The sequence below is a fragment of the Anomaloglossus baeobatrachus genome, chromosome 8 (genome assembly GCF_048569485.1).
Source record: "Anomaloglossus baeobatrachus isolate aAnoBae1 chromosome 8, aAnoBae1.hap1, whole genome shotgun sequence".
Taxonomy (NCBI): Eukaryota; Metazoa; Chordata; class Amphibia; order Anura; family Aromobatidae; genus Anomaloglossus; species Anomaloglossus baeobatrachus.
Genome location: NC_134360.1, coordinates 236,518,541 through 236,544,255, shown reverse-complemented (window position 1 = coordinate 236,544,255; position 25,715 = coordinate 236,518,541). Strand labels below are relative to the sequence as shown.

General features: G+C 43.3%; 1 protein-coding gene across 3 annotated transcripts in view; it reads left to right on the top strand.

The window, feature by feature from the left end:
- Positions 1-25,715, top strand: part of FGGY (FGGY carbohydrate kinase domain containing) — a 298,106-nt gene that overhangs the window by 152,521 nt on the left and 119,870 nt on the right. For all 3 annotated transcript variants that reach the window (XM_075320405.1, XM_075320406.1, XM_075320407.1), the window contains exons 9-10: positions 15,420-15,527; positions 23,106-23,167. In XM_075320405.1, coding sequence (XP_075176520.1) covers positions 15,420-15,527; positions 23,106-23,167 — 170 coding nt within the window. The remainder of the gene's footprint in view (positions 1-15,419; positions 15,528-23,105; positions 23,168-25,715) is intronic.

Genomic DNA, 25,715 nt, shown 5'->3' with positions numbered 1-25,715 from the left:
AGGTTGGCAGCTGAGCTGTGAGAACAGTTATAACCCTGCGTTTTTTGTGGTTTTGGCAGCCATCCGGAGGAACTTTAATAGCACAAAGCAGAGGAAAGTAGGAATAGGAATGTTCATACATCACCAACAAAATAGTGGGACACCCCTCAATATAGGTTATGTTGACCCCTTTTGACGAGAGGCAGCTTTGTGCACAATCTACCGACAATTTGGTGATAACTGGGTTTCCTGCTACCAAGTCCCCAGGTGCTCATCTGTTGGGTACGCCAGTAGCAAGAGTTCAGTTGCCCTATGGTGCCTCCACACGAGAGTTAAGGTATTACACCATTGTCATTGAATTCAATAAATTGTCCGTGTACTATATAGATGTCACGATTCCTCTGTGCAGAGCATCTTGCCTTTGGAGATGCTCTGCTGTGCATTCCTGAGTTACTGAGCTAGCAGTTTGATTGAAAGCACTGGATTCCATGTTGGTGCTGATCTCTCAGCTGTTCCACCTTACTGGTAATTGCTCAGGCTTACTGAGCATGCTCACTCAGAATGTCGCCAGTTGTATTCTCTGGTTCTGCAGTTGTGCTGTTGGCTTGTGTCTTTGCTAGTGATCTGATCTTTGTTCTCTGACCCTGGACTGTTATTTGACTCCTCTCTGCCTGCTTCCTGTTTCTGTCGTGACCTCCTGCTCTTTTGACCTCGGACCGTTACCTGACCACTTCTCTGTTTTCTTTCTGTACTTATAACGTTGCTCTCCTGGATTTCTGATTCTCGGTTATTGACCTGACTACGCCTCTGTTTACTCCTTGTCCTCATACGTGTCCTCCTGTTTACAGACCCAGCTTTCCTGACTACTGTTCCGCCCATATCCCCTGCAAGTAGTGGCTGCATCACAATAGACATGTTGGTTCTTCCAGAAACAGAGGGGCTTTTATCCATTTTCATTCCAACCCCATCCTATCGGAGTCTTTCCAATTTCTGCAGGTTATTGACGGGTGCTGCTTTCCTGTGGATTTTTTTAATCTTCCTATTAATAGTCCTGTTTGTTCTGTCTTATACATTTCCAGTTTCTTTTTCTATCTCGGATGCAGCGTGGCACAGATCTTGTTTTGTGTGACTGTGCGAAGTTTGGTGTTTGCATTTTGACAGCGGCTGGGAAACACCAAGACGGCTGCCAGCTCCGGAGCCTGCATGTTGGGTACAGCCTGGAGCAGGGGTGATATCCAAAGGCGGAGGTAGAGCAGGAAACACAAGCTGGCTCACAGTGTTCTTGTAATGGGATCCTACTTAGTCTTAGTGTTGGACAAACCCAGAAGTGTATCAAGTCATCCTGGCCTTTGGAGTGATAAGACTCACCATGTGCTCTGCTAGAGAAATGCCAAGAACAAGCCAGAAATACAAATGTACACAACACATGAAAAATCACGTTACATACATAACATACAAGTAACTAAAAAATTAATCAATTAAGTAAATGATCCAAAGACTCCGTGATTAAGCACTGCCTAACAAAAGTCCGTGATTGAGTATGGTAGCTAAATAAGTCCTTGAGCGGGGACTTAAAGAGAATCTGCCAGGTGATTTTCTAGACCTCAGAAAAAATGTAGTCAAAATCCATATTAAACATAAATTATTTTATTAAGCAAATTATATATATATATATATATATATATATATATATATATACATATATATATTTTTAAACATCAATTGATATGTATAACAAAAATGGGGGGATATGAAGTGCAGAAAGAAATTGTAAACAAAACCTTAAAGACACGGTACGGATGGGGTATAAAGTATGGATCAAGAGATTTTCCTAAATATATCAAATACCTGTAGTACTTGGACTAATTAAATGTGCAAAAACCGATGCAGTAATTAAAATAAATATTATATTTTCACATAACCCAGTAGGACACAATTAGTAATGATAGGGCCTGTAGTAACTACCACGGCCATTAGGGGGCAGTCCAGTACCACAAATATATGAAAAGAATAAATAAGTGTAATGATCCAACTTACCCATGTAATCCTGCCTCAGAAATGTAAACAATTACCGTCCCCGACGCGCGTTTCGCTCAGGGGCAGGATTACATGGGTAAGGTGGATCATTACACTTATTTATTCTTTTCATATATTTGTGGTACTGGGTCCCCCTAATGGCCGTGGGTAGTTACTACAGGCCCTATCATTACTAATTGTGTCCTATTGGGTTATGTGCAATACTAATATTTATTTTAATTACTGCATCGGTTTTTGTACATTTAATTAGTCCAAGTACTACGGTATTTGATATATTTATGAAACTCTTGATCCATACTTTATACCCCATCCGTACCGTGTCCTCAAGGTTTTGTTTACAATTTCTTTCTGCACTTCATATCCCCCCATTTTTGTTATACATATCAATTGATGTTATATATATATATATATATACGGTACATATATATATATTTTTTTTATTTGCTTAATAAAATTGTTTATGATTAATATGGATTTTGACTCCATTTTTTCTGAGGTCTATTCATGTAGGAGTTTTCCATTATTTTGTTAAAAATGATTTTTCGGATGATTTTGATTACAGGTGATTTTCTAGTACAAAACTAATGGCATCCTAGAATAGTGCTGGTGAGCCCTTTCAGGATCAATAACTTTTATTGTTTTACATTCTTCTGTTATCTTGCTGTAAGTTCGCGTACATATAGTGTTGTGTGGCACTGAGTTCTCGGGGGAGTTACAGCAAGATAACAGAAAAAGGTAGAGCAATACAAGTTTGAGTATGATAGCTAAATAAGTCCTTGATTGAGGACATTTACTTATTAAAGGGGATCTGCCAGATGATTTTCTAGTACAAAACTAATAGCATCCTGGAATAGGGCTTAGGCAGCTTTTTCGGGATCAATAACTTTTATTGCTCTACTTTCTTTTGTTATCTTACTGTAAGCCCCAAATAATTCAGTGTCGCACAACATGGAGTTCTATGGGGCTTACAGCAAGATAACAGAAGAAGGCAAAGTAATAAAAGTTTGCTTGAGTATGGTAGCTAAATATGTCCTTGAGTGGGGACATTTACTTATTAAAGGGAATCTGTCAGGTGATTTTTCTAATACAAAATTAATGGCATCCTGGAATAGGGCCTGGGCATCCCTATCAGGATCAGTAACCTTTATTGCTCTACCTACTTCTGTTATTTTACTGTAAGCCCTAGAGAATTCAGTGTCGCATTACACTGAGTTTTCTGAGGGGCTTACAACAAGATAACAGAAGAAGGTAGAGTAAGAAAATTTACGGTATATCACAGAAACATGAGGGATTTCTGGTCTTGAGTCCCTTTTTTATTATACTAAGAGTAGAAGCATCAATATGGAAGAAATTACACAGCAGTACTGAGTTAAGATATGAATACAGCTCTGGGGTGAGTTGAAAGACTTGTTAGAAAGCTCAGCATAATCTGTGTCTTCCTCTGCCTGTTTCCTCATTCTGCTCTTTTCTAATCCCCCCCTTTTCCTCTTTATAAAATATAATGATCTGTGCCATAGCTGTCAGTCTGTCTTAGCAGATTTATCTGGGGTTTTTTGAGTAAATAATGAAGTTAGGAGATAGGATCGAGAGGAAATGGAGGCTCATAGGTGGAGAAAGAAATCGATTTCTCTGATAAGATATATTACAGCATTTCTTTGCCTGTAGTATTGATTTATGTGACATTTGTTCAAAGTACTTGCATTTAAGGTGTACGGGTGATATATGACTTTTTCAATACTTGCTATAATGAAGCGATTGTTATAAAGTAAAGAAATGTATTACTTTCCTCTCTAGTCTCCTGCAAATTCAAAAGTCTCTACCAGGACCAGAGGAGGTAACATCCCTTACATTAGGTCACTTAAACCTCTGAGGCCACTGACTGGCTGCAGCGCCAAGTGACTATTAGACAGAACGTCTTCACTTCCAGTCCTGGCGGAGACCATCAGAGCTATGATGCTTGTTGAGTGTTTCAGCTGTAGCTGCTTTGTAGCTATGCCCCTCCAGGATTAAGTAGAGGAGTTACCCAGCAATCCCTGCTGAAGATACAAACTCATTGTTTTCTGGCCATCCTGGAGGAATGTTCTGCTATGGAGTTTTCCTGTACTCAGGCTTTATCCTTTTTTGTTCCTATTTCCCCCCTATTTGTCTTTCCTTACCTTGTGTTTTGTTAGTGCAGCAGTGGGTGTAGTGATCTTTACCTGCCCCTCACTAGCCAGGGCATCTGCAGGGTCTTCTCAGCTTTCCTGCTTGGCAACAGTTTCGAGTCTGTATAGGGACTGGTGCGGAGAGTAGAGACAGCTGCATATGAGGATAGGAGGTGTCCTACCTACCCCTCTCACTGGCTCCAGGGACCCCCGCTGTTATTGTGTCTCTAGTGCCCCTTTGTTTGCGGTGCATCAAACTCACGTAGATCTGAACTCCTCCGCTACGCTGTGTCATACCTGGCAAGAGTGATGTTATTTTAATAAAGAATCCCCCACATTATCCCTTGTTCACCAATTTATTACAAAAATTTTAAAACGAAGTTCCGTCGTAGTCCACAAGGCACAGCGACTGTAACCAGCAGTAAAGTACAGCTAGTCACAGGCACTGGGGGGCTACAACTCTCATCATCAGAGCCCCCGCTCAATGCTGCACTGAGCGAGACCTTGCAGCTCTGATGAGAGTTGTCATCACTCGGCTTTCCCAGTAGCTGATGTAGCACAGAAACCGTGAAGCCAAAGGATTCGAGAACTGGATGAGGCAAATTCTGCTCAACAACGAGCTTGTGGACGGATGAAAACCTTGAGATTTACTCCGGGAATCCCAGCAGCTAATGATACAGTAAAAGCCTGATATAAATCCCTGGCTGAGGTTCTCACTCCGGCCTCAGATTGATCCATTCGGCCCAGAAATGAGTCACTTATCATAACTGGAAGAGGTCAGCGCTCACATTCGGATTTCTGGAAGTTATTTCTATAGAGCACGTGACACATCCCAGTGCTTCTGGAGATTTTATTGCAGATGCCACGTGAATGACTTGGCAAAAACCTCCATCTTCAAAATAAAAACATGGGTTTTTGGAGAGGGAGGTGGGGGCAACTGGTTCTCGAGAAGTTGCAGAGAATTACCAGCAAACGCTTCTGTATAACTTGGCTGCTGTTTTGCCTGCAGGCTACAGTGCTTGGTATTTGTCTTGTCCAGAGATGACAATGGCTACTAATGCAAACCTTATTATCTGCTGGTTTAAAACTGCAGGATGTTTTCTTCTTAATTAACATTCAAAGCTGCACCAAAAATCCTACTGGGTTCTTGTTACTCAAAACGCTTGAAAAATTCTCCAAAAATGCTTGAGGGAATTATTCTGCCAGGAAGTTCTCAAAGAAGTAGTGTTTCTTGAAGCAGATTCTAGTAGAAAATACATAGGAGCTGACTCACCAAAGCTTTTACACCATAAAGGTGGCATAAACACTTTGAAATGTTGTAACGTTTGCCTTGTTTAATCCAATAAATACAAATTTAAAAAAAAAATGTAGCGGGGTCCCCCCTATTTTTGTTAACCAGCAAAGGTAAAGCAGACAGCTGTGGACTGGTATTATCAGGCTAGGAAGGACCATGGTTATTGGCCCCGCCTGGCCTAAAATAGAAGCCTGCAGCCACTCCCGAATTGGCACATCCATTAGTTCAGCAAATTCTGTCATTTTGCCTGGCTCTTCCCGATTGCCCTGATGTAATGGTAATATTTTTTGGGCTTGATGTCAGCTGTGTAACGTGTAATTTTGATAATAAATTGGTGAACGATGGATAGTTTGGGGGAGGCTATTCAAATAAACTATTCTTTTCCTGTGTGTGTGTGTCTTTTTTTTCTTTTCACTTACTAGGTTAGTAATGGACATACAGTATATGATAGAATCCTCTCCATTACTAACCCCTGGGCTTAATGTCAGCTGACATTACACAGCTGACATCAACCTCAAAAAATATTACCCCCGATTGCCACCACCACCACCACACCAGGGTAACCAAGAAGAGCTGGGAAAAGTGCCAGAATTTGCGCAACTAACGGATATGTGCGACTTCTGGGGCAGCTGCGGGCTGCTATTTTTAGGCTGGGAAGGGGCCAATATCCATGTACCTTCCCAGCCTGATATTACAAGCCCACAGCTGTCTGCATTATCAAAAACAGTGGGGACCCAATGCCGGTTTCTAAAAGTATTTATTGGGTTAAACAAGGCTAAAAACACCCTTTAGTGACACATGAAAGACACTTTTAGGTGCAAGTGCACAAACCCTGCTCTAATCTAAGTTATCCCTCTTACATCGACTCTCCCTGAACTGCGTCCAGGGGACAGTGTGCCGAGCATCGCGCCCCTGGGTCTAATATATGACCTGATGACGCTATGTGGCCGGCCAATCACAGTAATGCCAGTAGCCAACATGGATGCATCATTACCATGTATGGCAGGCAATACCCGCATGTTGAATGGCTGTCTAACTGTCAAGGGAGGAATTTGGGTGAAAACTGCTAATGGAGTCTTCGTTTGGGATATCAGAGATGGTGCCGTATTAGCTGTATATCAGTGCCAATATATCAATGTATAAGACAATGAACACACAGACATGCTCTCTCTCTTTCAGCCAGCGTCATCAACTGACTCGTGTATTCGATAGTTCCAATTATACAGAAAAGCTACTTCGGACTTGAAGCTAAACAGGGAGTACTTTTACTCCTTAATTTCTTACAGTGCAGTTTGTTCCTTGTACATTCTTTCTGTGTGAACATTACTAATAACACTTTTTCAGCTTCACATTCTGGCTTCATTATCTTTGGTTAACTCCTTCGTGACTATACAGCTTAGAATTATATTATGGGTCTATGCGATGGCTACATAGACAGACAGATTATTATGCAACTACATCTATATTTTGATTATTTATATACACAGATATTCTTATTACGTTTGAACAAACAAGCTATAGCTCAGTGCCACCTCCGCATAACAACCGCAAAACGTGCGGGGTGGGGACACGACCATGGTGCTCGAGCACCCGCTATACTCAGTTGAGAAACGAGTGTGCCCGAGCCCCCCAATACTCGAATGAGTGTTAAGCAGTGCCGAGCACGCTCGCTCATCACTATTTACTAAAATATTGCTAAAATCTGACAATTTTCCACAGCCTGTACACCCACTTTATAATTTTTTGGGGGGAGCCGAATTTCTATGTACAGTCCCTTCAATGTCTCATATCCTTTGATATAGTCACATGACTCCATATGTTGATTTTTCTTCTGCTTGTCCTCCGTCCTATACATTTTATTGTGGCTTTGCTCAGTAATGTAAACTGCTCAGATCTCAGGAATATAATGTAAATCATCAGCTGTAAAGTTTATATTGAGGACTCGGCGCGGTTATTAATCTGACAAGTAAATAATGATTTTACATTCAGTGTTTAGAACTGAAGCCGTATCTCTGATTACATCTAATTGTTCTTTATGTCGGAGAATTTCCAGAATAGCCGAGATCAGCAAAACACCGTCTCGCAGAAAGTCTCCCTGACCCCAGAGAACCCACCGCAGTAATGTACGGGAAGAGAACACGAGTCCTGTTCAAAATTCAGAAAGAGACAAATATCGGGACAATGAGCGCTACAAGGGGACATTCTGGAGGGCATAGCAGGGGGTCCTCGCAATTACTTTCCAATTTTAAAGGGGTCTGGATTTTATATATCTTATTATAGACCCCAACTAAATATGGATAGATCTATCAATACAGTCCTAGAAGTCAGAGCGCCCATGTATCTTAGAACCATGGCAGCCAAACCCCATGGTAACAAAAAGGAGACGGTTGCACTCTGCAGTGCTAAGATATGTGTAACAATGAATATGGGAATAAAGACGTATTCTTGCTATAAAAAAGCATGCAAAAATTGAGATACTTAGCACACTAAAATGGCCAGTTTTATGTGAGCCCAACAGCCAACGACAAGACATCCTCTTTTTGTTGGGTCTCTATTAAACTAATCCATGATAAATTGTAGGTTTTTTTAACACAATGAGAGGCATTAGTTTGATAGGGATCCAACAAAAGAGGTCGCCTTGCCATTGGCTGTTGGGCTCACATAAAACTGGCCATTTTTGTGTGCTAGGTATCTTAATGTTTACATGTTTTTCATAGCAGTAATACATGTCTATATTCCCATATTCATTGTTCCACGTATCTTAGCACTACAGAGAGCAACTGTCTCCTTTTTGTTACTATGTTTCATAGCCAAACCCCTTGGGACTGGACTGCTGTCTAATATGTATGGCAGGGTCCCAAATCTCCTCCAATGGCAGATAAGAGAAAAAAAGGATTGGGCTGTTGGATTTAAACATGTCCCATCCTTTTGTTCTTAACCCTGGAGGTGTTTGGTAGCTGCTAATTTCCCTCTGTCCGGTTAGAACACATATGTTCAGCCAAAGGGTATGTGCACACGTATTAGGATTTGGTGCAGACATTTCTCCACCATTTCTGCATTTATTGGCAGGAAAAACCCATAGGCAAAAAACGCATGTTTTTGCCTCTTTTTTTGTGCGTTTTTGCCATGCATTTATGGTGCAGATTTTTCTCATTCATTAGTATGGGTGAAATCTGCAGCAAAAACGCTGAAAGAATTGACCAAATCTGTAAGGAGAAAATATTCAATGTGTGCAGGAGACTTCAGGAATCTCATTGACCTTTGCTGGCATCTGGATTCCCTTTAGGTTTTGTGACAAAAAAGCAACGTGTGCACACAGCCTAAAGTGTTCATGTTTATGGGGGAAGTCGGGAGCGATTCCAGTGGGCTTAATAGGCGTTTGTCCAACATTTTTTAAAGTATATGGCCACTTTTAGACAAGATATAAAAGATCAGATAGTGAAAAACTATGCCAAATTTATCAGAATGCTGCACATTATATGAAAAAAAGTCTCTAGCAGCACAGAGTATTTCAGAAGCACGGTGTGATGATTTTGTGGTGGGGTGTCTGATGATGAGGACAGTATGTCACAGGGCAGAGCCATCAGACTCCCGTTCATGTTGGGTTACATATTGGGAGTGAGTAGTCCTCCTAGCAGCACAGAGTATTTCAGGAGAGGACTAGTAGGTATTGCAGGTATACAGCCTTTTACTTTGCCCTTTAATTGGGTCAACACAGATACCCACTCTCCATTTCTTGGATTGTCATCCAGTAAACTCACCGGCTGAAACTGTCCCCGATCCTCAGTACAGATGACGGAGAAGGAGCGGCCATCAGGCTGCAACCTCTCTGTCCTCTATTTTGCAATTTTTTTCTGATTGTGCAGCTCAGTAATAGACTGGGGCCCACAAGTCATTTCTCCTAACTTGGGCTCCGAAAGTTCTGCCCTTGCTTGGTATACCGTATATTCTTGCAGCGCCCCATATATTCTCAGCAGCCACCTGTCTATTATTAGGCTACTTTCACACATCAGTTTTTTGGCATCAGGCACAATCCGGGGTGTGCCTGATGCAATGGATCCGGCGCAGAATATGCAGAAACGGAAGCACCAGATCCTTTTGGATCCGTCAAAAAGCGGATCCGGTGCATCCGTTTTTGCATCCGTGTTGTCCTTTTTTTTGCCGAATCCGTTTTTTTTACAAAAAATTGCAGCATGCTCAGCTTAAAAAAAGGATCTGGCGGCCGCATCCATTTTTTGCCGCATTATGCCGGATCCGGCGTCCATAGGCTTCCATTGTAAATCACGCCGTATCGCGCCGGAACCGCCGCTATGCGTTTTTTTGTCAGAGACAAAAAAACATTACAAACGACGTTCCATCTGGCCAGCGCATTAGCCAATTACACCGGATCTGGCAAAAGCCGGACGCAAGCAATGCCATCCAGCACAATCCGGCACTAATACAAGTCAATGGGCATAAAATGGATCCGGCGCCGGATCCGTTTTATCCGTTTTTTTCCGGATTGTGCCTGATGGAAAAAAAACTGATGTGTGAAAGCAGCCTTAGCTGCCATATCCCAGCAGATGAATGTATCCACCATGAGCTATACTGTATATACTTAATACATAACCAACATTTGCTACATTATATCCCTGCAGCTCATCATGGGCGGTCAGAGCCTTCATGCGCTGCAGCATCTTTATACTGATCCTTCCCAGCCATTCGCAGATGCATTTTATCTTTTAAAGAAAGCTTTCAAACATAATTGGAAAGAAGTGCCCAATGTAAACTCTTACAGAGGCATCAGCCAAAGTAAACAGGGAGTCTATGCCCGGCTGTAACAGAACGGCTGGGCGTCTGTGGATCATCACTGGGAATATTTCATGTATTGGGATCTCTGTTTTATTGTATCTGCTGAGATTTGCACTTCTGTAGAATGGATTGTATATTGTGTATATGAAAATACACACTCAGTATATAATGACAAGCAGAGGACTGGGCAACAAAGCATTGATGGGCAGTCTGACATCTGAGGGCACATAGACCTCACCTGGCAGAGAAGAGGCTGAAAAGCCCGACCCTATATCATATAATTAGCAACAACCAGGACAGTTAAAGCAGACATATATAAGGTAAAAGGCAACAACTTCAGGGACATATTGAAACAGCAGAAAAAAAAGGTCTTTAAATTTGCCTTATATTACATCATATCCCATGGCCCAAGAACCACCAACACCAAAGTAAGTTGTACATAGAAAAACTTTAATTGGTTGGGTCAAGCATATAAATATTACATGGGATATAAAAATTGTGACAAGTAAGAAGGTTAAATGACACATAAGAGCGAATAAAGAACCCCATGTGGGGCTGCATGGATCAAATTAGGTGCACACAAAAGGGTGTACTCCCAGCAGGGCCAGTGTAAGTGCCTTTTACAAAACGCAGGTTCACCTAATCAAGAACTCTAGGCACATTACAAATAAATGAACAGGAATATACTCCCAGCAGAGCCAGTGTAAGTGCCTATACAAAAGATAAATTCACAGTCAGTGACAGAATAACACTTTAATAGATGACAATAGGCATGTTACTCACACACATCATCCGGTGAACAGGGATATGTTCCCAGCAAGGTCAGTGTAAATGCCATTGCAATAAACAGGTTCACAGTGAGTGATAGAGTAACATTTAAGTATATGAACATAGGCACACTGCCCAGGCATCTAGTCCAATGGACAGGGATATATTCCCAGCAGGGCCAGTGTACGTGCCTATATCATAAACAGGTTCACAGCAAATGACAGAGTAACACTTTAGTGCATGACAATAGGCACATTACACAAACACATGGTCCAGCGAACAGGGAAGTATTCCCAGCAAAACCAATGTAAGTGTCTTTCCAAGTTCACAGTAATGACAGGATAACACTTAGTACATAATCATAGGCACATTACCCAAACACATAGCCCGGTGGATATTCCACCAATTATAGCACTCACATGCAGTCACACAAGGGGAAAAAAGTCCCAATACGTATTTCGTGATGACTTCCTCAGGGGACCATGGACAAAAGGAGGGAAATGGTTGCATTTATACACTAGTGTATATTAGATCATTTGCAGCACCTGTCGCTGCTACAGAGCACTAAGGCACACTGAGCAGGCGTGGGTGGCTACTCCAGCATCACCTGGGCCAGGGAAAACCCCTTTGATGACGTCATTATTACCCAGGGGAAGCTTCAAGGAGAGCCACACACACTGCACATGTGCAGAGCCGCAAACAGGAAGTAAAGCTGCAAATGCCATGTCTACTCCTGGCAAAAGAAAGGGCAAATCGCATTGGGAATCATACAAAGTGCATAGCACTATAGAGGGATAAGAATACATATAATTACATCATAATTACATCCAGTACTGTATACATAGAGCGTAAGGACATTATTCATGCATATAACAACATATTAAACAGTAAGACGCAGTCCAGTGAACAATCTCATATAGACGATCAGGATATACTGTATTCCTTCCCAACTCATTCTCCAATGCAGGCAGACCACCAGGTTAGTGACACAGAGAAATATTGCACCAAGAGCACAAACGTAGACAACTGTAGAAAAAAGAGGACACAAAGAATCCAGTTAAAAAAATATTTATAAAAACCATTATGTACAAAGCAGATTCAATCACAGGGGATCCCCCGCCATTTTAGGGTGCATCACGGGTCTGACCCCTCAAGCTTTAAGGTGAGGGGGATTGACCGTGTACACCTTGGATTGAGGGGTGGTAATATTCATAAGGTGTTGGCACGGGTTGAATGTCGTTGGATATTTCTCCTCGACACAGTGGCCCCTCGAGGTTTGAATGAGAGGCAGACCTTTAGTTCCTATTTATAATCCAGTAGGTCTCGTCTGCGTTTGACATATACCCCATTACGGGCAATATTTGTTTGGTTGCGGATCCCCTGTGATTGAATCTGCTTTGTACATAATGGTTTTTATAAATATTTTTTTAACTGGATTCTTTGTGTCCTCTTTTTTCTACAGTTGTCTACGTTTGTGCTCTTGGTGCAATATTTCTCTGTGTCACTAACCTGGTGGTCTGCCTGCATTGGAGAATGAGTTGGGAAGGAATACAGTATATCCTGATCGTCTATATGAGATTGTTCACTGGACTGCGTCTTACTGTTTAATATGTTGTTATATGCATGAATAATGTCCTTACGCTCTATGTATACAGTACTGGATGTAATTATGATGTAATTATATGTATTCTTATCCCTCTATAGTGCTATGCACTTTGTATGATTCCCAATGCGATTTGCCCTTTCTTTTGCCAGGAGTAGACATGGCATTTGCAGCTTTACTTCCTGTTTGCGGCTCTGCACATGTGCAGTGTGTGTGGCTCTCCTTGAAGCTTCCCCTGGGTAATAATGACGTCATCAAAGGGGTTTTCCCTGGCCCAGGTGATGCTGGAGTAGCCACCCACGCCTGCTCAGTGTGCCTTAGTGCTCTGTAGCAGCGACAGGTGCTGCAAATGATCTAATATACACTAGTGTATAAATGCAACCATTTCCCTCCTTTTGTCCATGGTCCCCTGAGGAAGTCATCACGAAATACGTATTGGGACTTTTTTCCCCTTGTGTGACTGCATGTGAGTGCTATAATTGGTGGAATATCCACCGGGCTATGTGTTTGGGTAATGTGCCTATGATTATGTACTAAGTGTTATCCTGTCATTACTGTGAACTTGGAAAGACACTTACATTGGTTTTGCTGGGAATACTTCCCTGTTCGCTGGACCATGTGTTTGTGTAATGTGCCTATTGTCATGCACTAAAGTGTTACTCTGTCATTTGCTGTGAACCTGTTTATGATATAGGCACGTACACTGGCCCTGCTGGGAATATATCCCTGTCCATTGGACTAGATGCCTGGGCAGTGTGCCTATGTTCATATACTTAAGTGTTACTCTATCACTCACTGTGAACCTGTTTATTGCAATGGCATTTACACTGACCTTGCTGGGAACATATCCCTGTTCACCGGATGATGTGTGTGAGTAACATGCCTATTGTCATCTATTAAAGTGTTATTCTGTCACTGACTGTGAATTTATCTTTTGTATAGGCACTTACACTGGCTCTGCTGGGAGTATATTCCTGTTCATTTATTTGTAATGTGCCTAGAGTTCTTGATTAGGTGAACCTGCGTTTTGTAAAAGGCACTTACACTGGCCCTGCTGGGAGTACACCCTTTTGTGTGCACCTAATTTGATCCATGCAGCCCCACATGGGGTTCTTTATTCGCTCTTATGTGTCATTTAACCTTCTTACTTGTCACAATTTTTATATCCCATGTAATATTTATATGCTTGACCCAACCAATTAAAGTTTTTCTATGTACAACTTACTTTGGTGTTGGTGGTTCTTGGGCCATGGGATATGATGTAATATAAGGCAAATTTAAAGACCTTTTTTTTCTGCTGTTTCACTATATCATATAATGAAACTGATACCTTTACCATAGATTCACAGAGTATAAATCACAGTAAATGAGTTCCCCCACCCCTGACTTGGTGACATCAGTAACCCCACCCCTGAGGAGCACTACCGTGCATGGAAACTATCAAATATTCAGGCTACGAAGTCTGGCCCTATATGATATAATGAAACTGATAACTTTACTATAGAATCACACAGTATATATCACAGTAAAAGACTTGTACCCCACTGACTTAGTGACATTAGTAACCTGTGACGGGGTCCTTCTCCGATATCACACAATCAACAGAGCGAGAGATGAGTGAACAATCTAAGGCATATTTATTCCATGCAATACAGAATGACCATCAAATAAGGCTATATTCACATTTCCGTTGTTTATGATCAGTCACAATCCGCCGCTCTGATAAACAACGCAATCCGTTTGGCGGATTCCGTTGTTTCCCATAGACTTGTATGAGCGACGAATTGTGACTGATGCCCTTGCGTTGCATCCGCCACCCGACTGATCAGTAGTGGAACGACTGATTGTCGGGCGGCAGGAACGCAGACTGTAACGTTTTTTTGAGCAGCGGAATCCTTATATTTTCACTGCGCATGCTCAAATCATGTGTTTAATCATTCAAATGAATGTCTCTCTCTCGGCGGCCGAACGATCAGCTGATCTCCCGACCGCCAGCTTTTGAGAGTGATAAGTCGCTCTGAAAAGCCGGCGGCCGGGAGATCAGCTGATCGCTCACAGAAGCCGGCCGCCGTGCAATCAGCTGATCGCTCTCAAAAGCCGGCCGCTGGCTATTGTGAATGATCACTCGTTTTACAACGGAATCCGCTTTCTCGTGCCAATGAATTCCAATTCTTGTCACCCGTTGTACAACGCATCAGTCACAAGCGTCAAGAAACGCATGTGACTGATGCAAAACAACGGAAATGTGAACCTAGCCTTATCCACCACATGGAGGGTAAAAATAGTCCAGAAATGGCATAAATGTCCCGGAGTTCAGTCACACTCCTCCAGCAGTCCTTCTCCAGGGAAATCGGGGTTTCTCACAGTCTCTCAGGGGTGCTGGCCGCAGCCTCAGCGTCTCCCTCAGAGGATCAATCTTGCTTCTTCTCTCTTGTATGTCTCACCCAGAATGACTAATCTCTCAGGTAAGCAGAGAGTTTGGGTAGATTCCAGGCCCCCTCCTCCACACCTAGGGACAGAAGCACTGCAAGGGGTTGTAACCCTGCAGAAAGGACAAACAATACATCGAGTAGACAGACCACCACACCCAAAACATGAACCTACACAATATGGTACATAACCCACAATATCACACCATCACATAACCCCACCCCCGAGGAGCACTACAGTACATTGAAACAAATAAAATATTCCAGGTTATTAGATGGAAATACAGGATTCCTAAGATTAGTTATCTACTTGGAAGCCATGAAACCTAATAAAATGTAATCGAGTTAAATATTTTTCTTTCTTCCTTATACAGATCAGTGACGGACCTATCTTTGTGCCTGGTGTCTGGGGACCGTACTACTCAGCCATGGTTCCAGGATTCTGGCTGAATGAGGGCGGACAAAGTGCAACTGGAAAACTAGTAAGTCTCTGGTCATCGAGACCAGTATATGATACTTGACCACCAGCTTGTAACATGGTGTACGGCAGCTCTGTATGCACAGTATTGTATAAAGCTTTCCATGATTGCAATAAAAGTCTCTTTTGCTGCCTCAGTTTTCTAGGAATTATTCCCAAACTTGCCTTGCTTTCATTGTAAAACCTCATGATAGGAGCTACAGAGGGATAAAATTGGAGGAGAGGACAGGGACTAGGCACACCTAAAAAGCCCGGGAGACTGTGACTAACCTAAAGATCTAGAACTGATAAAATGGCAGCTGTGACTTATAGTATCTTCTTTCTTTGATCTAGATGAACATGAAACAAGTGGAATCATCACATCAGTGATAATATTCAGACAAAATATATATATTGTGCCTTAAACCATCAGATCAAAAGTGATCAGCTTTTGCTCTTCTTTAATTCCCGCTGTTCCTCTGAGTATTCCTTTTTTATTTAATCCGTCATATAGTTCTAGAGATATGTTGGTTTGTTTTACGTATTCTGTTTTTTATGGTCTATTCCAATGGGTTAGTAATTTAAAGACATGTCAGTAAAAATACTCTAAGCCATGCCACCCTGATAGAGATCTTAAAAAAAAAAAATAGTACTAAATAAAAATGACAATATCTCTAGAACTGTGTCGGAATGTTGGATAAACAAAAAGAAACAAATACTCGGGAATAAAATATTAGCAAAAACTCCTACTTATGAGCGTGTGACAGATCCTGCTACAGGGACACGGTCTTTCCCAAATATATAACATTATTGTGGCGTATGGTAGTATGTGAGGTCACCAATATTGTTCAACATACAGTTAGGTCCAGAAATATTTGGACAGTGACACAAGTTTTGTTATTTTAGCTGTTTACAAAAACATGTTCAGAAATACAATTATATATATAATATAATAATAATAATAATAATTTTATTCATTTATATAGCGCTATTAATTCCATAGCACTTTACATACATTGGCAACACTGTCCCCATTGGGGCTCACAATCTAGAGTCCCTATCTGTATGTCTTTGGAGTGTGGGAGGAAACCGGAGTACCCGGAGGAAACCCACGCAAACACGGGGAGAACATACAAACTCCTTGCAGATAGTGTCCTTGGTGGGATTTGAACCCAGGACCCCAGCGCTGCAAGACTGCAGTGCTAACCACTGAGCCACCGTGCCGCCCATGGGCTGAAAGTGCACACTCCCAGCTGCAATATGAGAGTTTTCACATCCAAATCGGAGAAAGGGTTTAGGAATCATAGCTCTGTAATGCATAGCCTCCTCTTTTTCAAGGGACCAAAAGTAATTGGACAAGGGACTCTAAGGGCTGCAATTAACTCTGAAGGCGTCTCCCTCATTAACCTGTAATCAATGAAGTAGATAAAAGGTCTGGGGTTGATTACAGGTGTGTGGTTTTGCATTTGGAAGCTGTTGCTGTGACCAGACAACATGCGGTCTAAGGAACTCTCAATTGAGGTGAAGCAGAACATCCTGAGGCTGAAAAAAAAGAAAAAATCCATCAGAGAGATAGCAGACATGCTTGGAGTAGCAAAATCAACAGTCGGGTACATTCTGAGAAAAAAGGAATTGACTGGTGAGCTTGGGAACTCAAAAAGGCCTGGGCGTCCACGGATGACAACAGTGGTGGATGATCGCCGCATACTTTCTTTGGTGAAGAAGAACCCGTTCACAACATCAACTGAAGTCCAGAACACTCTCAGTGAAGTAGGTGTATCTGTCTCTAAGTCAACAGTAAAGAGAAGACTCCATGAAAGTAAATACAAAGGGTTCACATCTAGATGCAAACCATTCATCAATTCCAAAAATAGACAGGCCAGAGTTAAATTTGCTGAAAAACACCTCATGAAGCCAGCTCAGTTCTGGAAAAGTATTCTATGGACAGATGAGACCAAGATCAACCTGTACCAGAATGATGGGAAGAAAAAAGTTTGGAGGAGAAAGGGAACGGCACATGATCCAAGGCACACCACATCCTCTGTAAAACATGGTGGAGGCAACGTGATGGCATGGGCATGCATGGCTTTCAATGGCACTGGGTCACTTGTGTTTATTGATGACATAACAGCAGACAAGAGTAGCCGGATGAATTCTGAAGTGTACCGGGATATACTTTCAACCCAGATTCAGCCAAATGCCGCAAAGTTGATCGGACGGCGCTTCATAGTACAGATGGACAATGACCCCAAACATACAGCCAAAGCTACCCAGGAGTTTATGAGTGCTAAAAATTGGAACATTCTGCAATGGCCAAGTCAATCACCAGATCTTAACCCAATTCAGCATGCATTTCACTTGCTCAAATCCAGACTTAAGACGGAAAGACCCACAAACAAGCAAGACCTGAAGGCTGCGGCTGTAAAGGCCTGGCAAAGCATTAAGAAGGAGGAAACCCAGCGTTTGGTGATGTCCATGGGTTCCAGACTTAAGGCAGTGATTGCCTCCAAAGGATTCGCAACAAAATATTGAAAATAAAAAGGTTTGGTTTATTTGTCCAATTACTTTTGACCTCCTAAAATGTGGAGTGTTTGTAAAGAAATGTGACAATTCCTACAATTTCTATCAGATATTTTTGTTCAAACCTTCAAATTAAACGTTACAATCTGCACTTGAATTCTGTTGTAGAGGTTTCATTTCAAATCCAATGTGGTGGCATGCAGAGCCCAACTCGCCAAAATTGTGTCACTGTCCAAAGATTTCTGGACCTAACTGTATGATAGGGCCACCAAAACTATATAAGTGACCTAGTGTTAAACGATCAAGAATATCTGCACAATTAAATGGCTTGTATAGAATTAGTAAAATGTCTTCTTTATGTTAGAAACAGCGCCCTCTACAGATTTTTTCTTAGTATTGCAGGTCAGTTCTATATGTAATAAAGTTGCAATGCCAAACCCTTTCTGTACACAGTAGTGGTGCTGTTTTTAGAAGAGACCTGCCATGTCTTATGCCTTTATACTGGAGCTTCGGCTGCATGGATCCAACAGGACAAACAGCACTTGTGATATTACTTATTTGAGCTTTCACTTTTTACATTGTAGCAGTAAATAATATGCAGATTTATAGAAAAAGATAATAAATAAATAAAATAAATAGGGGATCCCATAGAAATGAATGAAAGAAGTTGCACATGCGCAACCACCTCTTCTTTCCTGACCGTGGCCCTGTTCTCATTAAGGCCTGGGACACACAGTGAGTAAAATCGCATTCCACTCGGACCCATGTTGCTCTATGGGGCCATTCCCATTTGTGATTTATTTTTTTTGTCAACCCTAATCGGACCAAGAAAAGAATCGCAGCATGCTGTGGGTGGAATCCGATCCATATTCACTCGTACCCATAGAAGTCTATGGGTGCGATTGAAACATCGCACTGCACTCAGATGACACCAGAATGCAGTGAGATGATTTCATCAGCTGATAATGGAGGAGATGGAGAGATTAATCCATCCCTCTCCTCAGCAGCTGTGATCCGATTGCAGGATCGGATCACAGTATAGCGACACTTGGCTCACGCTCGCAGCAGAACAGGAGCTGAGGGTCATTAGCATATCGCTTCCAATGCTTTCACATCAGATGCCATACAGCCTCCGTCAAAGTTGAAGATACTGTGGAAGAGAGAGCGCAATAGGGTCTTACCTGGTAGGGATGTCAGACAAAGAAGTATTCCGGTACACTCACCTTTTCAGGTTGTGACAGTAACAACCCCTATGTAGCACATCTAGTGGTGGCATCAGCTGCAGCCCCGAGATGTAGAGCATGTAATGTGACGTAAAAGGAAATCGGGTATATACCGCGCTGATACTCAATATTGTATTAATATGATTCCTTTATTGTTTGTACAGGTCTACGCGTTTCAGAGACATCTGTCTCCTTCCTCAGGACATCAAAGGGACAATTCTATTCCTTTGATGTCCTGAGGAAGGAGACGGATGTCTCTGAAACGCGAAGACCTGTACGAACAATAGAAGAATCATATTAATGCAATATTGAGTATCAGCGCGGTATATACCCGATTTCCTTCTACGTCACATTACGTACAGCCTCAATCAAACATTTCTTTATTATGCCAAAAATGTCCCAGATGGAAATACCCCTTTAAGTCCCACCCCCCTTCCCCCCCCACACCGATCTGTTGTAGTGCAGGAGCTATAATCTCCAGTCTCCTCCTGTGTGACTACCCAGCATGTTCCCTAGACCTTCTTCTTGAACCTATTAGACAATTACCGTGCCAGGAAGAAATAAATCACATCAATACAAATCGGAAATTTTCTCCCCCTCCCCCCCACCCAAAAAAAGACTAAATTTTGCAATTTAATACAAATTGTCTGTGAGCTAAACACATCCAGGGCAGAAATCTCTCTTCTGTTACAATGTATCAGCGGTAACAACCTTGAGTTAGAATGTTTATAGAACATTGTCCTGTCTGGATACAATTGTAACAATCCCAGCTGTGAGAAGCATTAGTTCTGTTCCCAATTGGTGACAGCAAGCAGAGATGTTGAAAATGGTCAGGAAGTGTAACATAATATATATGAGAAAGTTTCAGAACTTGTGTGAATTAATTATATGATACTCCCTTTAATCAGTCACGGAGCCGTCAATCCTTGGTGAGCGCCACTTTGTGCCACGCTCGTCCATGGGCCACTGTACTGATCTCTTATGGCGCGATCTCTTCCCCTTCCCATCTTTAGAAGCTTTTCATATGGCAGCAACGTGACATGAGGCGATCGGTGCACATTGATTCCCTGCATAATATATGGATGTTTAGTCATGAGGGTTAGATAATCTGGTGTGACTCAGATAACGGAGCGCTCCAGCCGCTGTATCTGCAGCATTTACATATCGATTCTGGATATAAAGTGATTCATGGAGCGATTGCAGAGACAGCAGCCTGTCATCTCCAGCTCGTCCCGAAACAGCGCAAATCTGAGGTCATCTGCTGACATTTCCCCAAGACACAGTGTGGGGGGGGGGGGACGATATAAGAAAAAAATAAAATTTATATATAAAAGAGATAATAACGTTTTCTTCATCAGGGATGGAGCTACAACTCCAGGAGACGTCTGAAAAGTGCACAGCACCACCCAAACTCCTGAAATAGTGACATAGTCATCTCCCGGATTATGATCACAATGCTATTGGTGGTTCATTGATAGCAGCAATTCTGTATTACAGCACTCGGCGCCAGCACTGAGCCACCAGTGGTATCATGATTAGTGATGAGTGAGCACTAAACTGTTCGGGTGCTCGTTACTCAAATTGAGCAGGTTGGACGCTTTGACTGACTCGATTCGAGTAATGAATATAATGCAAGTCGATATGAAACGCAAGCATTTTTGTAGAAGACCCTTAACAGTAGGGGTGGGAGGGCAGGAAAATAGCAGAAATCGATAGAAACAGCTGTTAAACGGAATGGGAACAGCATGGGGAGGATTCCTGGACGCATCTCTGACTCTCAAGTCACTGCAAGATAAATAAGTAATTAATTAAAAAAAAAATGATGTGGAGTCCCCCCTATTTTTGATAACCAGCCAAGGTAAAGCAGACAGCTGGGGGCTGGTATTATCAGGGTGGGAAAGTCCATGGTTATTTGGCCCTTCCCAGCCTAAAAATAGCAGCCCGCTAGCATTTTGACCAGCTCTTTACAATTACCCTGGTGCAGATGCAATCGGGGTCATATTTTTGTGTGTTCATGTCATCTGTGTGATGTCACATGGCATCAAGCTCAGGGGTTAGTAATGGAGAGGCATTTATCAGACAATCCATTACTAACCCAGTATGTATAATAATAATTAAACACACACAAACATATATTTTATTTAAAAAAAAACAAACAAACAAACAAACACCAAAACACTCCCTGATTCTTGCCCTGGTTCACCTATTGATTAAAACAACATAAAGATCCAATGTAGTCCACAAATGGGAATTTGAAAGACATCAAAAGAGAGAGGTAAAGAAATAAAAACAAGAGACAGCCTTAGTTCACCAATTTATTATTACAAATAATCCCCCTAGCTCCGACGTAGTCCATGGCATTCCCATAATATCTACCGATTTTGGAGTCTCATTCTGAGAACGATGCATCCTAGGTCACTCCCGGTCAGGCTGTGCTGTGTGGAACCCGGCAACTCTGATGAGCGGAGATGACATCAGTAATGTTACCGTTCTCGCCGGGTCACACAGAGGGCAGCACGAGACCCAAAATGTCTGACGAGCATTGATGTCAATAACTCAGTGAGTATCAAGGAGTGCCGAGCACATGTACCCATCACTAATCATGATGGTAGTTGCCCATCTATTCACTGCAAGTAAGAGAAGGGCCTCGGACCTCTGACCTCGGACCTTTTCCTGACCATGTCTCTGTCTGCTCCCTGAACCATATACGTTACCTCCTGGCTTCTGACCTCGGACCTCTTCCTGACCACGTCTCTGTCTGCTCCCTGAAACTTATACGTTACCTCCCGGCTTCTGACCACGGATCTCTTCCTGACCATGTCTCTGTCTGCTCCCTGAACCTTATATGTTACCTTCTGGCTTCTTACCTCGGACCTCTTCCTGACCACGTCTCTGTCTGCTCCCTGAACCTTATGCGTTACCTCCTGGCTTCTGACCTCGGACCTCTTCCTTACCACGTCTCTGTCTGCTCCCTGAACCATATACGATACCTCCTCGCTTCTGACCTCGGATCTCTTCCTGACCACGTCTCTCTCTGCTCCCTGAATCTTGTACGTTACCTCCTGGCTTCTGACCTCATTCCTCTTTCTGACCCCATCTCTCTCTGCTCCCTGAATCTTTTACGTTACCTCCCAGTTTCTGACCTCAGACCTCTTTCTAACCATATCTCTCTCTGCTCCCTGAATCTTGTACGTTACCTCCTGGCTTCTGACCTCAGACCTCTTCCTGACCACGTCTCTGTCTGCTCCGTGAATCTTGTACATTACCTCTTGGCTTATGATCCCAGGTTGTCAGACTACCCTTCTATTCATACTGCTTGTAGTGTCTAGCATCACAACATGACATTTTGTGCTAAGAAGTCACAATAAAAAGTTAAAGGCAAAAATAAAGGGCACTTTATAATTTAAAATTCATGAACCACGTGGGCCACTTTGAATGCAATGATGAACAGTGATGGTGAATAGTGCCCAGAGTAAAACCGTAAAGCCCTTTAATGCATCTCGAGGTTTATTCATGCTCGCTCTCACCCCCCCCCCCCATCTCATCCAGAAAGTACTAAATTATTTTTTAAAAAATTCTCAACTTTTTGAAGCCCTGACATTGAGACCGGGGAACCGCCTCCTCCTCTCATTTCTATTATGCAGTCATTTTTCTCCAAGCTAAAATAAATGTTACTTTTCGGCCGACGTTTTGCTGACGCGCATCCAATCTATGTAGATGAATCGAGGCGGCCGGCCCGTGGTGTTTTTCTAAATTGCGTCCCGGGCGGATAAATAGATTATGTTGCATTATGCGATGCAGAATTAGATGCAGTATCCATTACACTTCATTGAATTTGCATTTCTCTCCCCCCTTTTAAGATTGATCATGTCGTCCAGGGCCACGATGGATACGGCGAATTAGAGAAGAAAGCTAAATCCGGGTCAGTATGGCTTTTTTTCTTTTTTGGATACGGCTTTTCCTGCTGCCTACTGGAACCTTTTCAATTTGTCATTACTGTAATGATAGAAAGCAGCCGGGCTCATACATCAGCTGCACAATAGGAAAGATCTGCCAAGATATCCCTGACAATAATTACTTTTGTCTCGCACTGATTGAAAGCTTTTAGACAAAAAAAAAAAAAAATAGACTGGAGCAAAATGGGACGAAGATCAAAGACGAGAGAAGAAGAAAGATTATGTTTCTGAATGTAACAAGAATGGATTTCTCCTTGAGTTGGGAGCGGCACGGTTCAGGAGTACGGGTCTGTTTTCTTCATTACACGCCTCGGTCTATGGGGCCGCTCTGGCCGTACAAGCCTTGCACTGGTAAATCCCAGTCTGCGCTGGACAGGGCTTCACATAAAGAGCTGCCAAGATTATTTGCGCCATAAAAAATTCAAAACTTCAATCTTTAAAGCTTCAATTCACAAACAATGTTGAAAAAGATGTTTTATACTCAACTGACCTCCAGAGCTGCATGCATAATTCAACCGCTTGTTATGTGAAAACGTGTCAGTATCCAACTTAGGCTAGTTTCACACTTGCGTTGAATGGCATCCTTTGCATTGCGTTGTGTGACGGATGCAACGGATCGTACAAAACAACTGAAGCTTTTTTATTATTTTTTTTTTATTTTTTTTTTTTCTTCTTTACAGTTTTACCGGCAGCAGACTATTGTGAACGATCAGCTGATCACCCGGCGGCCAGGCGCTCAGCTGAGAGCACTCACAGGCCGGCGGCCGGGCGCTCAGCTGATCTCTCTCAATAGCCGGCGGCTGGGCGCGCAGCTGAGAGCTCTCACATGCCGGCGGCCAGGGGCTCAGCTGAGAGCTCTCACATGCCGGCGGCCGGGTGCTCAGCTGAGACCTCTCACATGCCGGCGGCCGGGCGCTCAGCTGAGAGCTCTCACATGCCGGCAGCCGGGCGCTCAGCTGAGAGCTCTCACATGCCGGCGGCCGGGCGCTCAGCTGATCTCTCTCAATAGCCGGTGGCCGGGCGCTCAGCTGAGAGCTCTCACATGCCGGCGGCCGAGCGCTCAGCTGATCTCTCTCAATAGCCGGCGGCCGGGCGCTCAGCTGAGAGCTCTCACATACCGGCGGCCGGGCGCTCAGCTGATCTCTCTCAATAGCCGGCGGCCGGGCGCTCAGCTGAGAGCTCTCACAGCGCGGCGGCCAGGGGCTCAGCTGAGAGCTGTCACATGCCGGCGGCCGGGCTCTCAGCTGAGAGCTCTCACATGCCGGCGGCCGGGCTCTCAGCTGAGAGCTCTCACATGCCGGCGGCCGGGCGCTCAGCTGACTTTGATTTTAGCTTTGATTTTTTTTTTTATTGCAGTGTTTTGTGCTGCACTGCATTTTTTTTCAGCTACATATGGCGGTGTTTATGTATTTGCTTTGCTATTTATCACATGGTCTCTAAACTGGCTTACATTGTGTGACGTTAGTCACTACTCACAGGCACATCTGAAGGCAGGGTAGTCATATAATCCAAGGTCAGCTACTAGGAGAGTTCATCGTGGATTCAGGGAGTAAACTGAAGCATAGTCAGGTAACGGTCCATTGTCAAAATATCTGGAGAGCATGTCTTGGATTTAGGGAGTAAACTGAGGCATAGTCAGTTAAGTCTGGGGTCAGAATACCAGGAGAGCACTTTGGATACAGGGAGCAAGTAGAGGAATAGGCAGGCAATGGTCTGGGGTCAAAATAGCAGGAGAGCTCATTGTGGATTCAGGGAGTAAACTGAGGCGTACTCAGTTAGTATACTTTCACACTTGCGTTGTTTTCCTTCCGTTACAATCCGCCCTTTTGGGAAACAGCGGAATCCGTTAACGGATTCCGCTGTTTCCCATAGACTTGTATGGATGACGGATTGTACCAAAAGGACCTGTGTTGCTTCCGCTGGGCGACGCTCTGTTGCTTCCGCCCAGCGGGAGGAACGCAGCATGTAACGTTGTTTTGAGCAGCGGAATCCTCTGAATTTCACTGCGCATGCTCTTTTTTTTTTTTTTTTTAAATCACAAACTTTATTTTGGCTGGCGGTGGCCGAACGTTCAGCTGAGCGCCCGCCCGCCGGCATGCCCGCCCGCCGGCAAGTGACAGCGCTCAGCTGAGCGCCCGCCCGCCGGCATGCCCGGGCGCCGGCAAGTGACAGTGCTCAGCTGATCACCCGGCGGTCGGCTGCAGGGAGCGATCAGCTGATCACCCGGCGGCCGGCTGCAGGGAGCGATCAGCTGATTACCCGGCGGCCGGCTGCAGGGAGCGATCAGCTGATCGGCCGGCTGCAGGGAGCGATCAGCTGATCACCCGGCGGTCGGCTGCAGGGAGCCATCAGCTGATCGTTCACAATAGTCTGCCGCCGGTAAAACTGTAAAAAAAAATCAAAACGGATTCCGTTGTTTTGCAGCATCCGTTGCATCCGTTGTGCCACTATATGCAACACATCCGTTGCATCCGTCACACAACGCAATGCAACGGATGCCGTTCAACTCAAGTG